This window comes from Aulostomus chinensis, chromosome 19, assembly GCF_037954235.1.
Source record: "Aulostomus chinensis isolate RoL2024-O1b breed Wild chromosome 19, RoL_Achi_v1.0, whole genome shotgun sequence".
NCBI lineage: Eukaryota > Metazoa > Chordata > Actinopteri > Syngnathiformes > Aulostomidae > Aulostomus > Aulostomus chinensis.
Window position 1 is genome coordinate 4,113,820 of NC_141338.1, and position 24,543 is coordinate 4,138,362.

At 41.7% G+C, this 24,543-nt stretch overlaps 1 protein-coding gene across 9 annotated transcripts in view; it reads right to left on the reverse strand.

The window, feature by feature from the left end:
- The window catches only part of fcho2 (FCH and mu domain containing endocytic adaptor 2), a 58,167-nt gene extending 34,852 nt beyond the window's left edge, over positions 1–23,315 (reverse strand). For all 9 annotated transcript variants that reach the window (XM_086186792.1, XM_086186795.1, XM_086186794.1 and 6 more), the window contains exons 1-7: positions 23,162–23,315; positions 12,624–12,715; positions 9,005–9,079; positions 8,214–8,355; positions 6,556–6,708; positions 6,208–6,312; positions 3,675–3,773 (exon numbers count right to left, since the gene is read on the reverse strand). In XM_086186792.1, the coding sequence (XP_086042918.1) occupies positions 3,675–3,773; positions 6,208–6,312; positions 6,556–6,708; positions 8,214–8,355; positions 9,005–9,079; positions 12,624–12,715; positions 23,162–23,194 (699 nt within the window). In that variant the 5' untranslated portion in view covers positions 23,195–23,315. The remainder of the gene's footprint in view (positions 1–3,674; positions 3,774–6,207; positions 6,313–6,555; positions 6,709–8,213; positions 8,356–9,004; positions 9,080–12,623; positions 12,716–23,161) is intronic.
- Between the last annotated feature and the right edge of the window lie 1,228 nt (positions 23,316–24,543).

The window sequence follows — 24,543 nt, forward strand, 5'->3', positions numbered from 1 at the left end:
ATTGCATTTCATAATAATGATTCAAAAAATTTAATTATTTTTTTCAAAACTTTTTTTCTTCACTTCCCTCCAATTTTCCGAGGCCCCCTGGCGGCCCCCACTTTGAAAACCACTGTGCCAGCCAACTGTCATCACAGCTGCTCTTTGGTCTTCTTGGAAATGTATCAATTCTCATGTTGATTCTCTTTATCGATTTCAATACGGATTCCAACAAATCAATTCCTTCTTGGAAGTGAATTTTTAACTCTATTATATATTATACAGGTGTATGTGGGTTATTGGTTATTTGATGTGAACGGATCCACAATCACTTCCTCTTTCTTTTAAAAAACAAAACAAAACAAAAACTAAACAAAACATGACCAGCATCATCACACAAATCGCTTCTGTTGCCATGATTGACAATTTCTTGACAGCATACTCTTGTAGTTTATTATCAAGAATTTGTGGAACCACGGTTGCTTAATCGAACACAACCATCGCGAGAAACGAAAATATTGCATGATCTGATCCAAGCTTTAGTGATGCTTGCAGTTGAGGGTTAACGGTCGACTGATAAGGGTTTGCCTCTGATAAGATAGAATTCAATTACAATAAAAAGAACTGTGACACAGAATAGTGGAATAATCCAACAGATGACCCAGTCTGTCACTCGCTACAGGTATCCTTAGCTTTGGTTTGCCTCTAGTAACTCGTGACTGACAACAGCTCCAGCATTGCCCCCGTACAGTCCCTGCTAACGCCGCTGTCGGCCTGGTGCTAGTGTAAACAACCATGTCTTCTCTAATGCATCATTACACATGGAGTCCTCAAACACCCCCATCTGTTCACCTGCCAGCACCACACGAAGATTCTGTCCCACCTCAGATATGTTAAGTCCTGTACAGTCACTCGTGCAATGGTGAAGAAACCCACAAGTTCCCACCAACGAACATTCCCCCTAAAAAAAAAAAAAAAAAAAAAAAAAAAGTCCTTCCTGCAATCGGGTTTGAAACCAAAGAATGTGTGAATATTTGAACTGTTTTTTTTTTTTTTTTTGTTTGTCAATCAATGATAAGGTTGTTTTATTTGCTAGTGAGGCACCCAGCAACTGATATTTTAGGAACTTAAAAAGATGTTCAGTTTTTGAGACATTTCTTACAGGGTCAAGCGCTATTTCGTGTAAAAATGACAAGAAGTCAGGATTTACTGTGATAAACCATCGATAGATTAGATAGACAGATAGATACTTCCTTATCAAGTACTTATTAGTTACTTACTTTAGTCATCCCTGGAGGGAAATTATGTCGTCATAGCAGAATACAATAAAAAAAAATACAATGGAATAAAATAAATATGGAATAAAGTACACTTGTAGAAGAGTAGTAGACACAAAAAAATAAAAATAGGACAAAAACACTTCAAAAAAAACACAAGATAAATAAAAGATAAATAAGAAGGTAGGTAAGGTCCAGTGGCAAAATGATAATGATACTGACAGTAATAATACCGATGATAGGGTGGTATGTAATTGTTACGACTAAGAATACAGTATATAGTAAAGTAACAGCAGTACAGTATATATGTATATAATTTAGTATAATAATTATATGTATAAATATTGATATATAAGTATATGCACACAGATATGGTATAATATGATATATAGTATCTATAGGCATATAAATAAATACTTGAGTGTACAGGCTATACTTACAGTAGGTAATATGAGTATGAGAATATGTAATTAGATTGTGCCAAAGAGTGCAAGGTAACAGGACGGAAGGATTAGTGCAGTTCTGTGATTGTGATAATCGAATTCTAAGGCTTTGGTTTGAAATTCTATCAAGTTTAATAATTCTCTTTTCCACCCGCTTGCGTTATTTTCATGCATTTTGCAGAAGCTTGAGCCTAAATTGTTTGAATTACTGGGTCAAGCTAAATGAAATTCCTCCCATGAGCATGCACAACAAAAAGAATTTACAGGTTCTTTCGAGGCAACGGTAAAAACAGGAATGAGCCAGGAGACGTGGTGATGCTGGAGTGACCTCCTCTAACAGCAGTTCTGCCGCTGCCACTGCTGTAACAAATATCACTAACCGGTTTAAATTCAGCTCTACACACATATAACAAGTCATACTCGCTGAAAACTTTGTAGAAAACTACCAATCCCTGCATGCAGCCCCGAATCAGAAAGTGGTTAATACATTTGTGTACATCTTAGTTCATCAGTCTGGACTACTGGAAAAATAAAAGGTATTTGGGTGTTTATTTCATTTCCATGCTCGGATCAGACCACCTGATAATGAAGAATTAAACTGGGTAGAAAAATGAAGGAAAGAGAGCAAAGAAAGAGTAAAAGACAAAGTGACGGAAAGAAAAAATATAATTAAATTAGTGTCCATAAGAGTTTAATTGAAACCCTAATATTAGATCATCTAATTTCTTACAGCAAATGTAAATCTATGATTTGGTCAGCGTGTTTGCTTGTCAGCACGAACGCCAGTGGGCTCTGTGACTCAGCAGATTACCGCCGAGTTGGCCTCAGCCTCCTTCGCTTAGCCCTCTCCCCTCCTCCCTCACCCGTATGAGACAATACTAGTCCCAAAGGTCTGGCAAGTGTTTGTCTCCATGCTTGTGATTTCCTGGTCTGAAAAGACTTGCTATGTGTCTATTTTAATTCGGCTCGGCGAAAGGCAGCAGCACTGCCCATCCATCTTCTTCTCAGAACCACAGGGGTCTGCATAACCCGCGGTAGCCTGTGTCGCTGCAAATTCTTTCCCACTAGCCGCATGAGCTACAGGCAAGACTGAGAGAGTTTTGGTGGAGTTGTGGGACCCTCTATGGACGTCAAGGGAATTGCACTGGCAGATTAGTGAGAGCAGCAGAGAGCGAGTCATTTGGGAAGTACAGTATGATTGCTGATTTATAGAATCCTGGAGAAGCCCCAGAAGGGAAATATATGTATATATCTTCAGGCCACGAGATATAACTTATCTTACTTTTGCTATTTTGAGGCAACAGGCTATAACTTGTCCCCTAAATTCTAAAGCTAAATTCTAAACTAATTTGTGGCCACCAGGTACATCTTCCTTCAATTAAGCAATACTTGGGTATTGAGATCTAACTTGTTCCCACTATTTAACTATTTTGAGGCCACAAGATATAACTTGCTCCCACCCCCCTTATTGAGGCAACAAGATATACCTCGTTGCCTCAATTTGACTATTTTTGGCTAAAAAGGTACATGGGCCTCAAAATAACTAAGTTGAGGGAAAGTTACATCCTGTGCTCCCAAAATAAACCTGTTTGTCTTTGCTACGGGGCCCCAAACTGATTAATAAATAAACGGGGGGAAAAAAATTAAGGGTCGTTTCAAAATACTGACTTACATAGTTATTAATTATGTCTGAAAGCCTTCACAGTTTGACTTGATAACACGTTCGGCTCCGCCGGAGTGTATTTAACTCATCAGATTGTTTCAGATTGGTCGAGAGGGAGTTTTGATCAGTTTTTAATTGCTGTGCATAAAAGGCTGAATGGACCATTTCCTGTTTCTCAGTTAAATGATTAGTGAGATCAAAGATGACACTAATTGATATGACACAGTGAACCCAATGAGCACAGCCTCAGGTCAACACCTACTCAAGCTGCAGGAATGTTTGAAAGCATGTCTGTTTTGAGCGCACACTTACCTCTCCTATCTGAATGTGGGTTTCATCGACCGACTGTGAATATGAATGAATGATCTCCTTCATGTGGAGGATGTGGTTTTCTTCGATATCTTGGAATTTCTGTAACACATGGTGAGGGTCGTTATGGCACCGCGATGCGTTGCGTTTCCGTTTTACTGTCAGGTGAATAACAGACAATGTAATGCTGCCAGAAGATGGCGGTAGAGGCAGCGTTAAGCATGGCTGCAACAACAGAGCAGAAGAAGAGCAGCAAAAATGGGGAGAGGTCTTGAGTCTGTCGTGGTTCTTCAGTACTAGCTACAATTGAACATGTTGCTACTGTCCACAGACAAAGACTCAACTTGGGAATATCCGTAAGGACAACAGCAGTGAAAACATCCGGTCAGTCTAGTGGGTTAAAGATCTGCTACGTCAGAGTTTACTCAAACCAGAAACATCAGGATTGTATGATGCGAGCCTGTCGCATTGACCTTGACCTTTTACCCCCTTTTTTGGTTCGTCCTTGAGCCTCAGTGGACATTTGTGGAAAATTGGAAAACCTCCCTCAATGCATTCCTGAAATATTCCGTTGACAGGAATGGGGCATATGGATGGACCATAATGGTTCCAGTCTGCAGCTCTTTCTGGTGCGGAGGCATAAAAGTAGGTTTCCATCTCATGTTTTAGGCATTTACCCTTTTCTGCAAAATGGGAAAACCACCTCAAACGAGTGTGAAATATTTTTTGCGGAAATTGAGGGAGGGGTTTTATTTTTTCCCTCTCTCTTTCATTCTGCTGTTTTGATTAACCTTCTCAAATGCAAAACTTGAAAAAGCTCATCAAAAAACATTGATGGAAACCCAACTATAGCGTCCATCTAATACATGATAACAAATATGCAAATAACAGGATGCAGCCAAGGAAACAGCACATCCTTATTATGTCACTGCCACTTTCCATGCGACTGGGTGGTCTTCCTCGTCTCGCAAGATGTCAGTTATTTTGTTCATGTGATACATCACGTAGCTCACTAGAGGAAAACACAACTTTAAACGCTACTAATTACAACCATTTATATCTGACTTTACTTTTGGGGTAAACCACAGAGAATGAGTATAAATAATCATAAACTGGAAAATCACAGTGGGGATGGGAAGGAAGATGAGCCTTCCTGACCACAAACACACACATATGAAGAGCCGCTCACTCCTGCTTCCACACACATACACACACACACACACACACACACACACGCACACTATAATGTGCTTTTGTCAGTCGCTGCGATAACAACTAGCATACGCTCAAACACAGACACACCCTCCCTCCCACACACACACACACACACAGACAAAGAGAACACACATGTCGGAGCCCCAGTGATGTCAGAGAGCACATGTGTTCAGTGTTTACAGACTCATGTCCACATGTGCCGCGTTTGAGATGAGCCATAGACTGTGATCCCGGAGGAAGCGAAAAAGCTGCAACGGTGCTCTCTCTCCAGGGGGAAAACAAAAACGTCAGGCTAACTGGAACCATTTCTGGTGGCGGAGCTGCTGCGGCCCAGGAGGATATGGAGGCCAAATTCTGTTGATCTGATTTTAATTTGGAGTTTATCTAATCAGTCCCCTCAGATGGATCCAATCAAGGATTTCCACAATGATTCCGTTACAGAGGAAAAAACACAATCTGGAGATAATACAGGACATGAAATGTGGAACACACACACTGGGCTGACAGATTACACAATTAACCCTTCGGGGTCTTGGCCACTTATCCAATGTACTGGAGCCTTGGACGTCTTACTATTTGAACTAGTGCTGTGAATTGATGAAAACATTTAATCCAGTTAATCGCAATAATATCCGCTGAATAATTGCAAGATAAAAATAATCGTTTTTACTGCATTTTTGTGTGTGAGTGCGTGTGTGTGTACGGGGGGGGGGGGTATTAGATGAAGCCCTTGAAATGAAATGGTGCTCTTATTCTTTTTAACTTGTGTGAACATAATATATTTTGTTAAAGATTATTACGAAGGTGCGGCTGAAACAGATCGATCATGTGCCCACACTTTTGTAACTTGTGATGATAACAATATATATATATATATATATATCATGTTCCGGCAAACTTAGAAAAATAAAATACAACCCACTCAGCGAGTAGGGAGCGGTATTCAAACTTGGTCATTCGATTAATTTGCTTGAAAGTACAACTAAAGACAAGTTTAACTTCAGGTAAATTGCTGGGGTTCATGTTGACAGTACTAATTGAAACTTCTAAAAAAAAATTGTTCTTGATCAAAGATATTTGAGTGCTCAAGCTGCGGTAATATCATGATTTTAGACAGAGTTCAAGTTTGAGGCTGAATTTTTGCTTTCTTCGTTTTTCGAAACATTAAAAAAAAAAAAGGTAGGGCCCTCCATAAATCAGTTTCTGCTTTTCCCATAATTGATGGACCCTGAGGGAATTAAAGTGTTGCGCAGCACACAGACGGACTAACCAAGCTCACATTTCAGTAAAGCAAATGTATCCAAAGGAAACATCACAATACCTGTGCAGTTTCTGCCATCTTCTGTTCAAACTCAGACTTAGCTGTGGCATATTTCTCCACATATGACTTGTAGGTCTCTGTGGCTTTTTTGGCTTTCACTCCAGCCTGCAAAGTATTAACAGACAGATAAATGGCTATCATCAGTTTACACACAGCAGACAATGGTTCTCTGTTCTCCAGGATCAGCACACAAATCTAAATCCAACCTAGCATCTGATGGCGAGAGACTGTTGGCGTTCAGACTGCAGTGTCAAGGCACTTCATCATGCCTTATTATGATTACATGATTTTTGTGTGTGTGTGTGTGTGTGTGAGAGAGAGAGAGAGTGAGAGAGAGTGACCTCCCACCTTGTCCACATCTCTCTGGGTGGCCCCCTCCTTGCGGAGGCGCTCCTGCTCCACAGTTTTGGCATTGTAGTTCTCCTTGGACTTCTGCAGCGCCTGGGAGGTGGTCTGGATGTTCTGGACGGCCTCCAGGGTGGACGCCACCTCTTCCTTTGTCTGACAACACATGCAGGATTGTACATTTACAATAGGCTAGGATATAATACGAGCAAGTGTCTCCCATTGTTCTACCCTCTAATGGGATGTTGCCTTTTAGGTTCACAGTCATCACTTGTCCTGAAATACCCTTGTTTAGTATGTGGGATGAAAAAAGCAGATACAGTTTCAGCATGGACAGAGATCACTTATTGCTCTTGTTAAACACTGGTAAGTTATATTTCAAACTCCAACATGTGACTTGCACAGTCCAACTGGAAGCAACACTTGATTGTGGCTTCAATTGTTGTAGACAGACTGATTTATTTATACAGTTCTCCGCGTACACTTACTTGCACAGGATTTAATGCAATACATGAATGACAAATCCTGGGTAAAGTATCAGTTACTCACTCTTGAGGTCTTGAATCTATGTGGACATCTTTTTTTTTTTCCCCTGCATGACTTCTTGGTGAGTCCAGAAGTCAGGAAATGCTAGTCTCATAGTTGTTGCTTGAAGCTAATGGAGACTGACGATTAACGCAAACAACACGGTACAAAATGTCTGTTTACAAACTCTAAAAAGCATCATCGGTATGGTCAAAGTTTTCTTTATCCAGACAAATGCTGAAGACAGTGACTTGAGCGACTTTCGACGCGCTGTCATATCGACTGCAAAAGTATGAACCGGCACTCTTTTTTGCCCTCCTTGTCTGGCACGATCCCAAATCAGATGACTACAAAAATCACTTCTGGGGCTATGATCTTCCCTTCAAAGTAAAAGCATTAATACTTTATCATTATTACCAATAAAATGTTTTTTTGCTGCTGACCTGCAGCTATCGTAGCCATACATTAAGGTTGTCATGGATTCTTTGTTATGAACTTTGAGGTGGGAACAATGGATGTGAATGTCAGCGCTGTAAACAAACAATACTGATAACATCCCCCTACATGTATACAATGCTTCAACAAATACTCCAAGATGGGCGCGTCACTATTCTGCACGCCAACTAAAGAAAACCAGGCGTAGAAGAACAGGAAGTGTAGGTCAGTGACGCACAGAAGCTCTGGCAGCCTTTCTGTCATGCTGAGACCACAAACACAACGACGCTAATTCCAAATTCTTATTTTATAGCGTTCTGCAGCATCATGCAAGAGATATGAGAGTGCAAGAAATAAAAGAGGCGTATGCTCTGTTCTAGATATTCTGAAGATGTAATCAAAAATGTTTCTTGTGGAGGCTTAACACAGTCAGCTTCCCCTCAAGAGACGGTAATGAGAGTGAGAAATATCAGATATCAGAGAAAAGATTTGAAAATTGGTCTTGTTAACTAAACACATGTGTGCGCTTGGACTTGACCTGGATACCCAAAAATTGTTTTGGTACAAGACATGTCTGCAGCAAAACTCAACAGCCAGTTCAGCTGGAATCAAACAATAAATCTAATTTGTTTTTTTCGTCTTTATTAATTGTCATGTGACAACTCACCCCGAGTTGAGACGTGTTTCCTACATCCACCCACCTTTTTGTGTGCTTTGGCCTGCTCTTCCACATACTTCTGAACTTCTTTTATGAGTTCCTGCAGCTTCCTTACCAGCTCCATGTGACAGCTGGCCAGCTTCTCTGTCGAGACCTTAAATACATCCCAAACTGGAGCGAATGTCCTGAGATAAAGGATGACAGGTGTTCAGATGCTAAGGTAATGTTTTCAAAGACACTGTTTGACTGGGTTTATTTTAATCAAACTTGGTGAAGGGGTGGGCCAGGGGAGAGCCCAGTCACATTTTAGACAGATGCAGAAAACATTCTCAAGGTTCTTCTATTCCAGGTTTGATTTTAGTCAGACTCACACAAAACTCTACTTTTTCTAACCTTTAAACATACTAAATGTAAATTTCTAAAAACAGCCTCATACGTTTAGCTCCACGAGCTTCTAAACAGGAACATCCAGCCGACACCAATGGAAAGTGAAACCAGGATTTTTAAAAAGGAACCTAAAGCGGAGGCTTTAAAAAAAAAAAAAAAAAAAAAAAGCAAAAAAACTTTTCCCACATTTTTGACACCACAAATAAATAATTTATATCGCTGCCTTCAGCAGTTTCTTTCTTGTCTCGTTGTAGCTCCTCTCATTTCTAACATAGTACGCTCAAGCATTCATATGTCAAACAGTGAGATGCAAATTTTGATAAGAATAACAACGATGTCATGCCTCTAGACAGTTTCTTGAATCTCTTGGGGAGTATTATCTGGATCTCAGCACCTCTGATGTGCAATCATTTCAGACTTTTTATATTTAAATAATAATCTACTCACCCAAGCTGGGAAAAGTTTCCAGCTGACTTGGCAAGTTTGGTCATCGACCTGGCGTAGGCCTCTTCAATGACACTCCTGGGACAGAGCAAACACCAACACAGGCACAAGATATACGTAAAAACAATAAAGATGTAGTAAAAAAGAGCTGCTCAAATTACAGTGTCATCATATCCTTATGGTGACGGGAAAAATATTTCTTAATTTAAAAAAAAAAAAAAAAAACTGTTCTTGTATTCCAATTTTTTTTCCTGAGTATTTGCAACTCGGCTCAAACAGGAGATGTCTCTGAACGTCAGACTCTTTGCCAAAAACAACCACATAGAACTGGTAACATAAATGTTTGACCACATGCACAAAGTGTGGGCAAAGAAGTGTGGTTTGGCTTTTGTTGAGCTCCTAAACTCCACAATGAAGCTGGCCAAGTAGAAAAGCAAGTGTTTGAATCCCCCCGTTTCTCTCAATTTCCTTTTTTACTCCTTCATTCTGCAACAAAGTGACAGGAAAGGGGAAAAAAAACCCAAAACTGCAGCAGTGTTATAGTGAAAACCTGAATTATGCATGTTTCATTTAGCCATCCTCTCTCTGCAGTCACGTCACAGGAATGGGGTCGACCAGGGGGGGAGCAGGACAAACACAAACCATCCCTTCCCAAGTAATATATTGGTCTGTCGGTCTACATACATTAACTTTTTCTGATCATTATGGTGCAACATACAACTTCCTGCGGTGAAATGTTGTCCCAATGGTGCTTCAGCAAATGTTTGGTGTTCCAACTGTCCTAAAATACTGACAAACAATAACTCACCAAAGAGTGTCACATCTGTAGGACTATTTGCATCGATTTTCAAGGCTTAACTTAGTTGCACAGTTGAAGTAAATGTGCATTTGTTGATCCTGTTGAACCCTGAAACCTCCTCTTCTAGAAATGACTTAGAAAATGACTCCAATATTTGGAAACCCAACCCTTCTTTCCACTTGGTACCAGTTTGCTGTCCTTTGCACCTTTGGTTTTAACTTCTAATGACAGAAGGGGAGGGGGTGTTTGAATATGGATACACAATTCTGGAGGCCATCTTCTACAGTTTCAAGAGTTTCTGTTGGCCCTGGTCTATGTTTCAGGGCTTCTGCTGTAGCCAGCGGATAGTCGGGCCAATCTAAAGTCCTCCTCCATTTGCCAGCTGGGTGTGGTCTGTCACCAAATCCTGGGCCTTACACACCAGAATTCTCTGGAGGCCCCCTGACTGCACAACAAACTTTCATTCCAGGATTTTCAGGGCCAACTCCCATTAGGGCCCTGAGTAGTCAGTCCTTGTTTCCCCCTGACCACTACACCCCTGTTTCCCGGTGATAGTTCCAGGTTTGGTTAGCAACTTGTGATGTCAGAATGGAGTTGGAGGAGAAAGACGACATCTCCAACTGGATCAGTTCACAACAAGCATATGAATGTACATCATCTAAAATCGAAATTCTCATCAAGTGACAGCAGGTTATCCACCTGTTGCTCTCTTCTCTGGCCTGCCTGGAACCAAATCAGTCAATACAACAAACATAAACCAGAAAACTTTGAGGCCCAAAATCTTGTCCCTTGACTCAGAATCAGCACTAATGTGGAGATATCTATCCATGAGGATTTATTGTCCCAGTCACGTTTGACCTACTGTGCTCAAGAGATGATAATTTTGTCCACGCATAAAAGCAGAGGATTACAGTCGAGAGAATAATATATTTTTGTCATATCTATTTTGCAATTTAAGGGTGTGATGTGATGCGAGGTAATGTGTGTATACGGTATCAGTTAATATTAGCCAGTATCTTCTTTAACACTTTTCCATTATTTTTGCGAAAGGCCCCTGTATGAGAGAGGCATATAAGTAACAGTGCACAGAGCAGTCTTCCCCACTAGAGGGAGCCATAATGCAGTTTTTTTTCTTTTTAGGTAAATGTGAACAACCCAAACCAACTTCAAAGCTGGCAGAGTGATCAGAATTAGGATAAAATAAGCAATATATGATTACTACAGGCAACACAATGCATCAATGTCCAGCCAACCTTCTCTGTCCACCAAAATGAGTTTCCTTTCCTCATGAATAATACATTTGACAATATAAACAACTACATGCTTGCAGGCTAGAAGATGGAAATCTGGAAGATAATTTATTATAAAATAAATAAACATGAGAATCTTTACGAGTGACACATCAAACATCCTTCAGCAACCAAAAGTCACATTATATTTAGTGAAAATGATTTTCCTTCGCTGCAGCTTGCTGCCAAAAGGAATAAATGTAGATATGCTTATGTAAGTTGACCGTATTAAATGACTGGAAAAGGAAAAGGAGCTGCTCTTTCTCAGAATCAAGACAACATTTTAATTCAAAGAACTTTTTATATCATTTATTCATCAGAAGACGCCAAAACTCTTTATCAAACGAATCAAATCTTGTGCCAAGTGTTGGATGAACCTGCTTGGCTGAGTACATTCTTCAAGGTAGACGCTGGAATGCACTGCTGAATTCCAGTGGCTGACCATATATCAGGTGGCAGGTAATAAACACTCACTTCTCACAAAGTCTAGCTAATCTTTAAGGGGCTGGGAAGAGTTTAAAACTGAGCTATTACTATGGTTTAATCTTTGAAGTTGTGTAAGCTAATGGCGGGTTACAGGTGAGCTCAGATTTAAGCTCTTTCCACAACACAAACTATGCGCCATTCAAACGTTGGCAAACAACTGCAGGGACATAAACGGATAGAAGAAAGGGACAGATACCGATGAGGAAAGGGAAGGATAGAGACAAAGAGAGAGACAGAAGGCGGAGCGAGAATGACAGACAGACAGGGGACATCTGGAGCAATCGGGGACATCGAGAACAGATCAGTTCCATTTTGGGTACTTTTACAAGCACAGTACAAGGAACTGGAGCTGCAGGTGCTAACTTGGGCATACACCTACGGTCTAGGTGCATTATATCAAGGCTATTGAGTCAGTATGTTTACACGATGTTACAAAAGGTTTATTTCCTGTGAATCGGACGAAAACTCATTTTTTTGAAAATTGACTCTTAAAATCTGATTTTAACTGACCACCGAGAAAATGTACTTCCACCGATGAAGAAACAAACAGTCTCCCTCCATCATTCTACGCAGTGAAGCGCAAATGTTTGACTTTAGGACCAAGATGAAAAACATATTTCTGAGTGGAAGGGGACTTAAAAGTCCACCGTTCGACAGGGATGCTGCTCACTCGTCGTTTGGTAAGGGACACAAAAGGCGACCTAAATCAGAGTCTGACTTCAAACCAGCTGTAAGGAAAAACAGCGTCACCTACCATTCCAGATGTGCACATTCACCTGTCAAATCCATCAATTAATCCAGCTGTTCATGTACGGTAAACCTCGTCAGTGGGTTTCCAAATCCCATAACCATTATTTAACGCTTTCAATCAGACGAACACGCTGACATGCATCTTAAAACGCCATATTTAGTCAGACTAAGACGATAACTTTCTCGAACATCATGTAAACATCACGACTGCGTGGGATTGATGAACCACGTTTGGAAAAAAGCCACCTCCCCATAATAGGACTGGTAACTGTGTACGTGACTCACTCGGGCGTCCTACCTTTCTCTGATGAAGTCTGTCAGCTCCTTGGAGGAAATTTGGCCATGCTTCATGTTGTGGTACAGCACATCAAAGCCATTATTCTTTTCTCCCTGCATTTCAAAGGAAGCAAACAGATCAGGATTGGGCGATTTATCGAGCTGATCAACAAGTTATTGTACATTACCGCCAGAGTTTTTTCCACAAGCAGCCTTCTCATTGTGTGCATGGCCTCCAGCTGCATTTGCAGCAGCCTCTGATCAACCATACTCATTTTTGCCATGTTTGAAGTCAGGAATATATTTAGAAGTATTTGCAGATTTAAGCAAATGATGTTTGAGACCGTCTGACGAGCGTCCTTCTGTGTTGCCGTCACCATGCCACTGGGCAGCCGTGTCGAGTTACGTGTTAAAGATGCACACATGCCTCTGAATAATTAATATGAAGGGAAAACGTTGGGATTGGGTTTAATAGCGAATATACATCGCACAGCTACAGTGACACCGTGCAAATTCAAACTAGTTTTGTAAAACACGTGTATGACGACTTTCCATTTAACTCTTCTTGAACAAGAAGAACTTTACTGATTCTAAAGTGGTTTGGAGGCAACGATCAGACAGAAAAGTTCAAATAATGACTTTTACATATGGACTTCTGCAACCCGATGGATTTAAAAAGTAAATTGCTTGACTGACCTTAATGAGCTGACATTGAATCGTTTAGTTGATCAAAAGACAGAACTTTAATTTTGATATAAAAACCAACCCACCCAAATATTCATCCCTTTCTTTTTCAACACAGTTTTAAAAAAATAATTTTCTGTGTCAGAAGTCAAAAAAGACAATCACAATAATTAAAAATTTAAAAAAAGAAGAAGAAGAGGAAGGATTCCCCCCCCCCAGAATCATTTAAGGTCTGTTTCCTCCATTCATGACTCATACGCCCTCTAAAAATACTTTTCACGGGCTTCAGTGTGGACATAATGACAGAAAGTTCCGGGCCCTGTCACGCAAATATGTCCATTTTTACTCCACAATAATGCAGTTGACAAGTCAGGGTTGTTTGTCTTATGAGCAACCGGCACTCTCACACACATCCATTCATCCATTTTCTGTACTGCTTATCCATAAAGGGTCACGGGGCGTGGGGGTGGAGCCTGTCCCAGCTGAGATTGGGCGAGAGGCGGAGTTCACCCAGGACGGATCACCAGTTCATCGCAGGGCCATCAGGAGCAATCAGGGGTTCAGTATCTTGCTCAAGGATACTTGGACATGGTCACCGGGGGAAGTGAGGATTGAACCAGCGACCCCGTCGGTTGCAAGATGGCCGCCCAACCTCCAAGCCATGCTGCCTCGCACATATGCAATTCATAACCTCCATCGCTGTCACCTCTTTAAGCAAGAGACGAAATCACTGTTCTTCCTCCTCCCTTCTGGCTGTTCCTTCAGTCAGGGTGGAAACTTATAAATCGCTGCCTGAAGCTAGAAAATGACATTTTGTTTAACATAAATTTTTTTTTTGAGGCAAGAGAGACTCCATGAATACCAGCACAACTTAACTACTCTCCAAAAGATTGCGAGGAAAACCTTCAATTACTGATGGGATGATTTGCAACATGCTGGTTAAAAAAGAAGATAAAGGACGCAGGTCTGTGGCAGCGAGAGACCTCAAGTGAACTTGCTAACTCTTAGGGAAAAATGCCCATCCTCCTCAGAGCCAGACAAGCTGATGGATACCCTTCCCTCGCGTGCATTAGGGAACTGAGACACACGGGGGTCAGCTGACCGCCTGTTAGCTTAGCAGTGTTAGCAGAGCTCAGTCAAAATGATAAAAAAAAAACACCTTGAAGTCCATTCTCGCATTAACAGCAGTCCAGACTAAACTTGGGTTTTGCAAACTTCACTAAGAAATAACAACTTTTTTTTTTTTTTAACAAAAGACGTTCCTGGCCAAAGTGTAGCTGTAGACAAAAAGTACTCCCTTTGTATCTGTTCTAAAAAAAAAAAAGATGGCATCAAGTAAATATGAAAGGAAACACTCCTGTTCATCCTCATTCTTGCAACTTCGTTCACCTCGACTCCAGACTGTCAAACAGATATTTCCTGGTTCCTGGAGCCGTCCACAGTCAGCACTTTGATATACAAGCTGCGACATCAGTGCAGCCGTGCGGCTTCTACACACACTTTTAGCCTCTTTTTTTCCCCCCACACAGACAGGCTAGCTTCAGTAGGATTATATTTACAGAACAAATAGACACTGAAAGGAAGGTTTCACTCTTTAGGGTACGGCTCGCTGGCCTCCATTTGCCTACAATGCATAGACCACACCAATGTACTTCATGGTGTAACTGGAAAACTACTAAAACACAGGTTTAGCAGTTTCCCTGCCCACAGCAAACAACAATGATATGCACACTACTGCCTGAGATAAACTTTGCAAAAGACTTCTACTTAACAGCCAAAACAATAAGAAGCAAGAGGGAGACACATCGTCAATTGGCAAATCAGCCTACAAAACAGGGAAGTGATGAAAGCGGGAGAAAACACAGCGGCCCAAACAAAGCAGAACAGTGGCAGGAAGACAGTCCATTCTGTGTAGCAACCATGCTCATGTGGAATGTGATATCAATGAATACACAAGACAAATAAAAACAAACACAGGAAAGGAGTTCTGGGCGTTTGTTTTGGGGTTTTTTTATGTTCCAGCAGTTCACAATACTAGAACCGATGCCGAGAAACAAAAAGCAGCCCAAAATACAAAGACATCACCGAGAATAAAGATGTGTGATTTAAATCTCCAGGACTTACAGGAACATGCCACCTTCTTCAGGACATGTGTTTATTTGCCATCCTCCCCAGAGCCAGACAAGGAGATAGATACTCTTCTCTCTGCTGTGTGCGGAAGCCGCTAGTTGGCTGGGCACAATTAGTCGTGGTGGAAGGCAAGGATTGGTCAATCAGAAGTCATCAAATACACTTTTCTCTCAGATATTCCTTACCTGCATTACTATAATTAAATTTGAGCGACAACAATTTAAAAGTTGTGAGATATTTTAATTGTACAATCAGAAAAGGAGAAACTACAACTGCTGGAAAACTGATTTCACACAGACAAATCAAAACATCACCAACACAATAAAATGCAATCCTGACAGCTCCTCCGAATCATGACGGACTATGCAAAAGAGGAGGGTCACTTCTGGACCAATCAGGATCCTGGATCCTTTTCTATTTGATGACTTTGGTATGCTAACTTTTCCCATCCAGCACTGTTCATTGAGCTGAGCTCAAGCACGTACAGAGAAGAGCGGGGTAGCCATCTTCTTGTCTGGCTCTGGGGAAGACGATTACTTTGCATCTTTCTCCAAATGTCTATGTGCTCCATTTTCATACATGCGCAGAAGCAACGAGGAGAAGTGATACCGCAGTGTCACACAGTTTCTTGACGTCTTCATCTGTAGGCTCATTGATGAATGCCGTCGTTACTCAGGGCTGTTTAATATTCAAACCACACATTGTGAAATCCAGACCGCAAGTATTCATTATGCCAGGATTCAGAGGAGAAATTTAATCCTCTGGCCCACCCGAAAGAAGAATACATGCTGAGAGGTTAGCGCACGTCAATGACTGTTTGTGCAGTAGCACAGCTTGCAGCCTCCGCCCACTAAACAAAAAGGACGAAAATAAACAGTGCAAGTTGTCAAACATTCAGTCCGTGCAAATATTGTCACTGACAGAAACAGATCCCACCCTGGCTTCGACATTCTGCATTACACCACTACTATTACCCACAAGCTACAAGGGACCTGGCTTCTTTGTAACAAGAACTCCAGTTGGGAGCCCAGCAACTAGACCCTTACGTCATGGCTGAATGCGCCCTAAAGCCTTCGCTGGGAAGAGGAGTTTCACTCAAAAGGAGGGGAAAGGCAAGCTTTGGCGGAAAAAGCAGCAGCCTCATTACGAGTAAACGCATAATTTAATATACAGCAGCAAAAAGCTACAGCTTCAAGGTGAACAGTGGTGATTAAAACTGTTGAATCTTCTCAAGGGAAAAAGCTAGAACTCTATTCCGTCTATGCCTGCTGGGGATCCAAAGGTACCGGTCCAATGCTGGGCATGAACGCTTTAACCGGCAACCACAAACGGCTGCAAACTAACCCAGAGAGGCATTAAAAGCAGGGGTGGGCAACCATGTGCCATGGAGGGCCGTGTGTATGCAGGTTTTCCTTCCAACCAAACACTTTAACAGCTGATTCCACTGATTAACACTCTTCTGTGGCTGAAGGTGTGTGAATCAGTGGAATCACCTGTTAAAGTGTTTGGTTGGAAGGAAAACCTGCATACACACGGCCCTCCATGGCACATGGTTGCCCACCCCAAAGGGTCCACTGACAGCTTTATATTATTATTGCATGTGTCTCACAACCTTATAGAAAGGATACAACAGACATACTCAAGGCCCCCCCCCTCCCTTTTTTTTTTTTAACAATCTTTTACCATACACAAGAAGACCAAAGCTGTGTACTGATTCATTACAATCAGTTAAACTATTCATAATCTGGGGACAAACTCATAATATAATCATTAATCACGCCAGAGGTGTTTTTTAATCTTTTTTTTTTTTAATTATTTGCTGCAGACACGTGACTGTGCGGGTGCACGGAAAAGATATCAAATGCTGTAAGCAGCCTCTCTAATCCTCGTAAAGTTGTCGTGAAGGGGAGGCTGTCTTTGGTCAGCAGTTGTTCCAACAGTAAGAGACTCGACATGAACTGAGATCCGTGCGTGTACGCCTCGTCCACTCTTCATTACTGTTGAGCTGATTGACAAAATAAATTCACCACAAAGTAGAGAGACAACGACACAACATGACTTTCACTGTTACTGATATTTCCATAAGGATTTTCACAATTTTTCTTTTTCCAATTTAGGGCCAAACCTTCAATGAAGGAAAGGAATGATAACGGGAGTGAAAACAGAGGTACAGAGAATGGATTAAACTGGCAACTGTTTTCCCCAGAAATGACAAGGTGTAAAATGTTAAAACATTCCCACCACATTGTCACAGAGTCCTGCAACGCATTTCCCCGTCTTGTTCTGAATTATTAACAGACCAACAGTCTTTAATTTACAAAGACAACAAAACAGACCAGAAACAGCAAGTCCTCATCTGGGACCAGACGTTTTGAGAAAAAAAAAGGGGGGGGGGGGATAATGGGAATGATTAATTGATTGTGTTGTTGGGGTAATTGATTCATGCAATGAAAATAGCCATCGCTCCAATGTGGCATGTTCAATGCTTTGTGTTTGATCTTTTCAATAAAACGCCCAGAGATGAAGGACACTGTGTGGTCTTACATAAGGTACCGTACATTGATATTTAGCCTTCTTACTGCTCTCCAGACTCCCATGTCAACAGATCAAGGAACAGAACATGAGATGCAGGATGCGGTCGAGTCAGATGGCTCTGTTCTAATTATGGCCAGAAAACACACAACAATCTTCTTAAAAAAAAATCAAAAATAAAAAAAATCAGCATGCTGTGTTTTCACCGAAACAATGTAACTACAGATGAAGAAGAGAAACTGTTAGAATGCTGTCAACTCTAATCTAAAATACCATCTTAAAAGACAGCTCGACAAAACCACAATGCCAGGGTTTATCGTGTTAACATCTGCCGGGCAGAAGAGGGAAGGAATGCACCTGCTTCAATAGCCTGTGTAAAGGAAATCAAGCGTTTATTGCCTGTCAAGCAGAACTCCAACACATGACATGAAAAGAGCTCTGGTTATCACTCAGTATTGTTAGGACCGCCTCTGAGAACAACAAACCATCGCTTGAGTGACTTGAAGCATATTTCAGTTTAAATACTAAACCGACAGAACATAAACTGTTAGGCAATTAATCATATCTTGAAACTCAAACTAAATGTGAGGCTGAGGGTCAAAAGTAAACACGTGTTGTGCTTCTTGTCCGCGTGTCACCGTCTCCGCCGATCGGCACCAAAACTGGCCTCCTGCACAAGGTGTCATTCTGCCCTCTGATCAATTTGAAAAGGAAAAAAAAATAATAATTTGAATTTTTACCTCACAGGAGGGAAAACTGCACAAACAGTGATTTACATAATTCTTTGAAATGTTATGAATTACTATCAACCTTATTACGACAAATGACAGGCCAAATCGAGCCGTACGTGAAAACTAAACATTTCAAAAAAAGAGCATTACGTATGAGACATTTGCAAACCCCAAATATAAATCTGTTTTGCTTACCCTGAAAGTAGCATTACTAGCAAAAACCACTCTGCCGTGACTGTTCCTGCAGTGGTTCAGTGTACGTTTATCTCATAATGGTGCCAAATGTATCACAGGTAGCCGAAGTGTGCTTTCAGAAGCCTCAGACATATAATTTCCATTGGCAACCGAGTAAACTACAGGGAAAAAAATGAGGCCTTCCTGCTGCCGACACGGCTTGTTTTCATGGCTAACACGAATGTTCAGGTAAATGTGCTGGAAAGACGTGTGACCACACACTTTCACTCAGGCATAAAGCTAAACATGACTCCCCCTCTCCAGACAGCCCGCCCAGACGACGGCCTGCTGCCACCTGTGTAGACCCCCGAGCCTCGAGCACCGAGCCAGTTGACAGCAGAATGACATCAGCCTGTCTGTCTGCCCTTGGTCATGTGACCAGGGAGGTCTGAGAGCGGTGCACTGAACTGTTGCTACTCACCACACCATCGGCAAGACATGCGGGGCTTTGTTTGTGCTAAACACAAACATAGATCTTGACAGCTGGTTCTAAAACATTGAGGGTGTTACATAAAATGTGTTTTCTGACTGCTGATACACAAGCACTTAAAAACTATCACCACGAGGGAGAGGGGCTTTTGATTTCAAGCATTACTCAGAAGCTTTATGGTTCTCATGGCACTTGCTTCAACTCCTCATTGCAAAAGCTCAGCAAGACCTTCCTCTGAAGACAAATATGTGATGCAACGTGGTAGCACGCGGTAGTTTAGAGGCTCAGTTGGAGAACTGAGAGGGAAATTCGTCACTCGCTACTGGCCACCACTTCTTCATAGTTCACTCTTTGCTACATTATTGCAACACTTCAAATGTGGGACTTGTGTGAGAACTTTCTGGACCACACACACACACACACACACACACACACACGCACACAAGGCAACAGGGACAAGACTGTCCCGGGGCTGTTGGCTGTATCAACACTGTTTGCTTATCACACTTGCATCTTATTTTCCCATGACAAGCTGGAGGCTCCACATTAAACATAAGATCATCATGGACACAAGGCTAACTCACCAGCATTTGGTCTACAACTGGTCCCACTAATCCTGTGGCCGAGTGTGGAGACCTGAGATGTTCTGATACCATTTTCCCTTCCAGATACCTACTCTTACATACTGGAGAGCGCTACATAGAACCTGGCTCAGGTTAAGTCCTGTATAGAGGGAACACATACAGAGAATGAAGCAGCTGACCTCATCCTCCACCTCAGTGGTTGACATGCGTTTTTAAGTCCCTTGGAACATTCAAACCTCCCTCTGTGCACCCCTCTACCTCTGCAGATGTTGCTAGCCCCACCAGTGGCTAGTCTAACCCTGCTAACAGTAACACTAGTACAATACTGGAGGCCTCCTGAGCAGGGGGTTTTGACCTGGTCTTCAGCTGCCTCTCTTTGCTCACTGTTTCTACTGCTCCCATTTCAACCAGTTCACCATGTTAGAGAAAGACAGGTGACGTATTGGGAGCTAAAGGGCCTTATTATTATTTTTTTTTAGATTGCAGGAGGAAATGTTCACAGGCGGACTGGGTGAGCACCCCAGAAGACATGCCAGCAGACCGACTGCCTCTGATTGGCTAGTACTTAGTGCTTCTAGGCACGTGGAATGACGTGGATAGTACAGATTTTATCAGTGGACCCCCTGACATAACTCTGCATTCTGCTGGGGGACGCAGACACCAGTTTGGGAATCATGGAGGGACTTTGTCGGTCACCTTTCAAACAACAGCCTTGACACAAGACGCATCCATGTTTGACTGTTGAGCTTTCACACTGTAAAATAGTGACACATTGCTGAAATTCTGCTACCTCCATCCCACTGATTTTCCGCGTCAATTAATTCTTCTAGGCCTCAGCTGAACAGTGGTTGGTAGTTGACGCACCGTCGCTTCATGTGTGGGCTAATGCTACCATTTTAGAGAGGCAAAGAAAACTGATTTCCTCTATCTAATATTTGACAGATATAACTGGGATAATTGAGTAGCAGGGTCCCGTCTCAGGGCTGATAAATCGAAAGTATCAAACTCGTGCATAGACTTGTACACTCACCAGTACTGCATTTTTAGCCAGTATCAGAAAAACGGTTGTGGGAACACTCACAATTGATGGCCTACTTCTCTGCTCAGACCCGGTGCACTCACCACTTACCACTGACCCTGTCATGTAGATGCATCAATTAAAAAAACAAAACCAAACAGGGAAATTGCCTTAAGAGAAGCGCAAATAAATCTAGAGAGCAGAAATGTTGCAGCCAGTGACGAATAAGTGTCTGACTGCTAGGGAACTTGTTGATTCAGCTGAGGTCAGATACTGTTGAAATCAGAGATTTGAGCTGAGATTACATACAAGGAAATAGTCCAAGGAAAACATCTCTAGAAAGAGTGAGCGAGCAGGGTATGTAGGAGACCCAAACGCAAACGTGTGCAGCTGCATGCGGCAAAAAAAATGTGTGAAACTTTTCACACCGGACAGCTTGATTCTGTGCGAGTCTGCTTCTGTAGATGATTTGTAGTCAATTCAAAGGGAAATGGACGCATCGCCTAACGCCAAGAGTGTGTGTGCGTGCTGCATGTTAAACACACAGCTGATCTTCGCCATCACTGGATTCTCTTGTGGCCCCAAAGCGGGGCACAAAGGGCAGATTGACGAATCAAGAGTGTTTTGGCTCTGCTCTTTTGCATTTAGTTAATGATAAAGTCTCCTTCAGTAGAGGGCTTTTGGGGATTGACAGCACTGTACACTCCCTAACACTCAGATTTAAATCATTTTCACGAACAAAGCTCATTTCATCAGCTTTTAGAATGTTTGTTCGTAGGCAGAGACGAGGATTCACGTAGACCTGTGGGTTTTTGTCAATCCTAATTCGGGATGCACAGCATTGGATTACTTTTGCCAATATGCCAATATTTTGTAATAACTGATCTGGTTGATAACTGATGTTTATGAATGTGATTTTAAAAAAAACAACAAGTTTAGAGGATATTCACATTTTGTAATATAGGAAAAATAAGTAAACCTTTTTCTTTTTTTATTCTAAATGTAGAAAATTCTACTCTTGAGCAAAATGCCCACTGAAGCGATACTGGCATTGTTTAAATTTTCTTTTTTTTTTTTAAAAGAACAATACCTGCAGATACAGATGAGCTGCTGACAACTTTGTGAAGCCCTAATTACAACTGGTGGACAACACAAAATATTGGGAACCCCTCTCATTATATACCGGCGCAGTTCTACATTGCCAGAAACATTTAAACATAAATAAATTAGTTTACCTGGTTACTGAAAATCATCTGAATTAAGCAATAACACATTAATTAAGACAGAGTCTTCCATATGCAAGCATCCTGTCTACCTCGGGCTCATGTCCTACTTCCTTTGGACTGAAAGGGAAAGTAGTTGTCCATCAAGGAAACCTCGGATTTAATATCCAGACATGACTCAACATGTGAATAGAACTAAAAACGTGACCTACTTTAGTTGCAGGATAATACACAGATTTAGCTTGGAGCCTTGATGAGTTCATGAGCTGCTATATAGAATTATGTCATTCAAAGAAAACCAAAAAAATAAATAAACACAAGACGTGGGTGAATGCAGAACTGAGGAGGTGTATCAGCAATGACGGTGGGATTTGACTTCTTTAACCTGCTTTAGCGTAGCCACGTCAAATAATTATCGCGAGAGAAATTACCTTTAAGTTTGGGACATTGCTCCAGCGTACACAGGGAAAACACTACGAATATTATTACTTTAAACCGATAAGGAAAGTGTCAACTCCACAATGAGGGAAGAGGTTGATTTTATAACCTGTTCGCTAACTTATTAAACATCTGGCCTCTCAATGAAACTTTATTACGGAAGAATATGACGCGTCTGGCCGAGGGCTATGAGTGGCAGTCAAAACGTCCAATCAGCCTTCGTCGAACGTTGCCATGAAAGCTACGGGGGCCAATCAGCGAAGACAGAGGCGTGTCCTTTGATATTTCAAGTTAGATAGATTTAAAGAGGCCCAAACCCCGGGGTGGCAAAATAATAATCTCCGAGGCTAATTAACGATGGCCGGAGGTTGCTCGCCAGTAAGCTGGATGCCGGCACACTTCAGCCGGAGGAAGCGTAGGGACTGGAAGACTGCTTCCGCTGAGTGAATTAAACGTGATTCGTAGCTGACATGAACATGATAGGGAGGGAGCACAGCGGCAGAATAATACGGAATAGCACCGGTGTAAACACCGTGGATAAAAACACAGCACCTACCCAGAAATTCTCCAGGAAGTAGGGCGTTATCATCTTGTTGTCTTCCTCTCCGCTGCAACCCTAAATGTGTAGTAGGGAAAGTTTTTTAAAGCGTAATTCATCCACCGTTCTCCCCTCGTTTCTCTATTATGCCTTTCCCCGTTTTCCTCCTCTCTCTCCCCTTTCTTCTCCCTCCCCACCTTCAGACTCCACCTCCCCTCCTCGGCTGTGCTGCGTCTCCCGTCGCTGGTTTATTCCCGTCCCAAATCGAACCTCTCAGCCTCAGCCGGGGGTGAAACAGCGCCGCTGATGGCGGACACCGCCAGCGCCAGCGCGAGCGAGGAGCAGTCGCTGGGTAAAATGTTGCGTTCAAGTGCTCTGCGACAACTTCAGTAACACCGGGGAATCTTGGAGAGATTCTGAATAAGCCAAATTAAATGGACGGACCATAGTGTCATAACCAACGCAAAAATAAATTAAAACATATTCTATCTGCGAGACACATACAAGCCGAAACCCGCAATTATTCTCACGTCACCTTTTTTGTTCAGTGTGATGGACCTCTCCTGTGGAGAACCAGAAAGGGTCGGGGGGTTTCTTTGAATGAAGGTGGAAGAATATTCGTCAACAGACAGACATCATGTAGATCAGCCTTCCTGTTTGTGATATGTATGATTGACAAACACTGTAGTTTTGGTGGAAGTTATACTGTTTTTCTTTCTTTTTAAGAGTCAGAATAAAAGAGCTGACAGGTTAACTGTTTTTTTTCCCCCATGTATTTGACGTACAATGAAGTTATGTAGGGCAGATATGATCGGCTCAATGCTTAATAAACAAATAATGATGTATTATGCAGTAGTAACACTATACATTTAAATCAACACAATTTTTTTCAAGTAGTGCAACTGACCCTTTGGAAAATTATGATTCCAATCATACAAGCTCAGGGTTGCAATTAAAAAGTGATTTTCCTAATCGATTAATCTGCAGATCATATTAACATTGAATAAATTAATCCTTTTAATTGACAAGAAAATCTGAAAAATGGTCCCCCATAACGTCCTAGACCCAAAGCCAAAGGTTCAAATTGCCTCTTTCTCCATCCAGAATCTTGATTTTCTGTAATAATTTCCCCCCAAAAAGTAGAAAATCCTTTAAGCGTTTTATTTTGAACAGTTTTGCTTAAAGACTGAAACAACCAATCATTAAATTAGTCGTCTTTTTTGATTGACTCGTGATTGCAGCTTTAGGTTTGGATGGAAGATACCACTTGTTCAGTGAGCTGAGCCTCAGCTGTTGTATCAATGATGAAATACAGGACAGAACAACACTACAGCAGCAATGAGAAAAGAATGTTTAAAACTTGAGGAAAATACAAGACAAAAGGCCCATAATAATGTAAA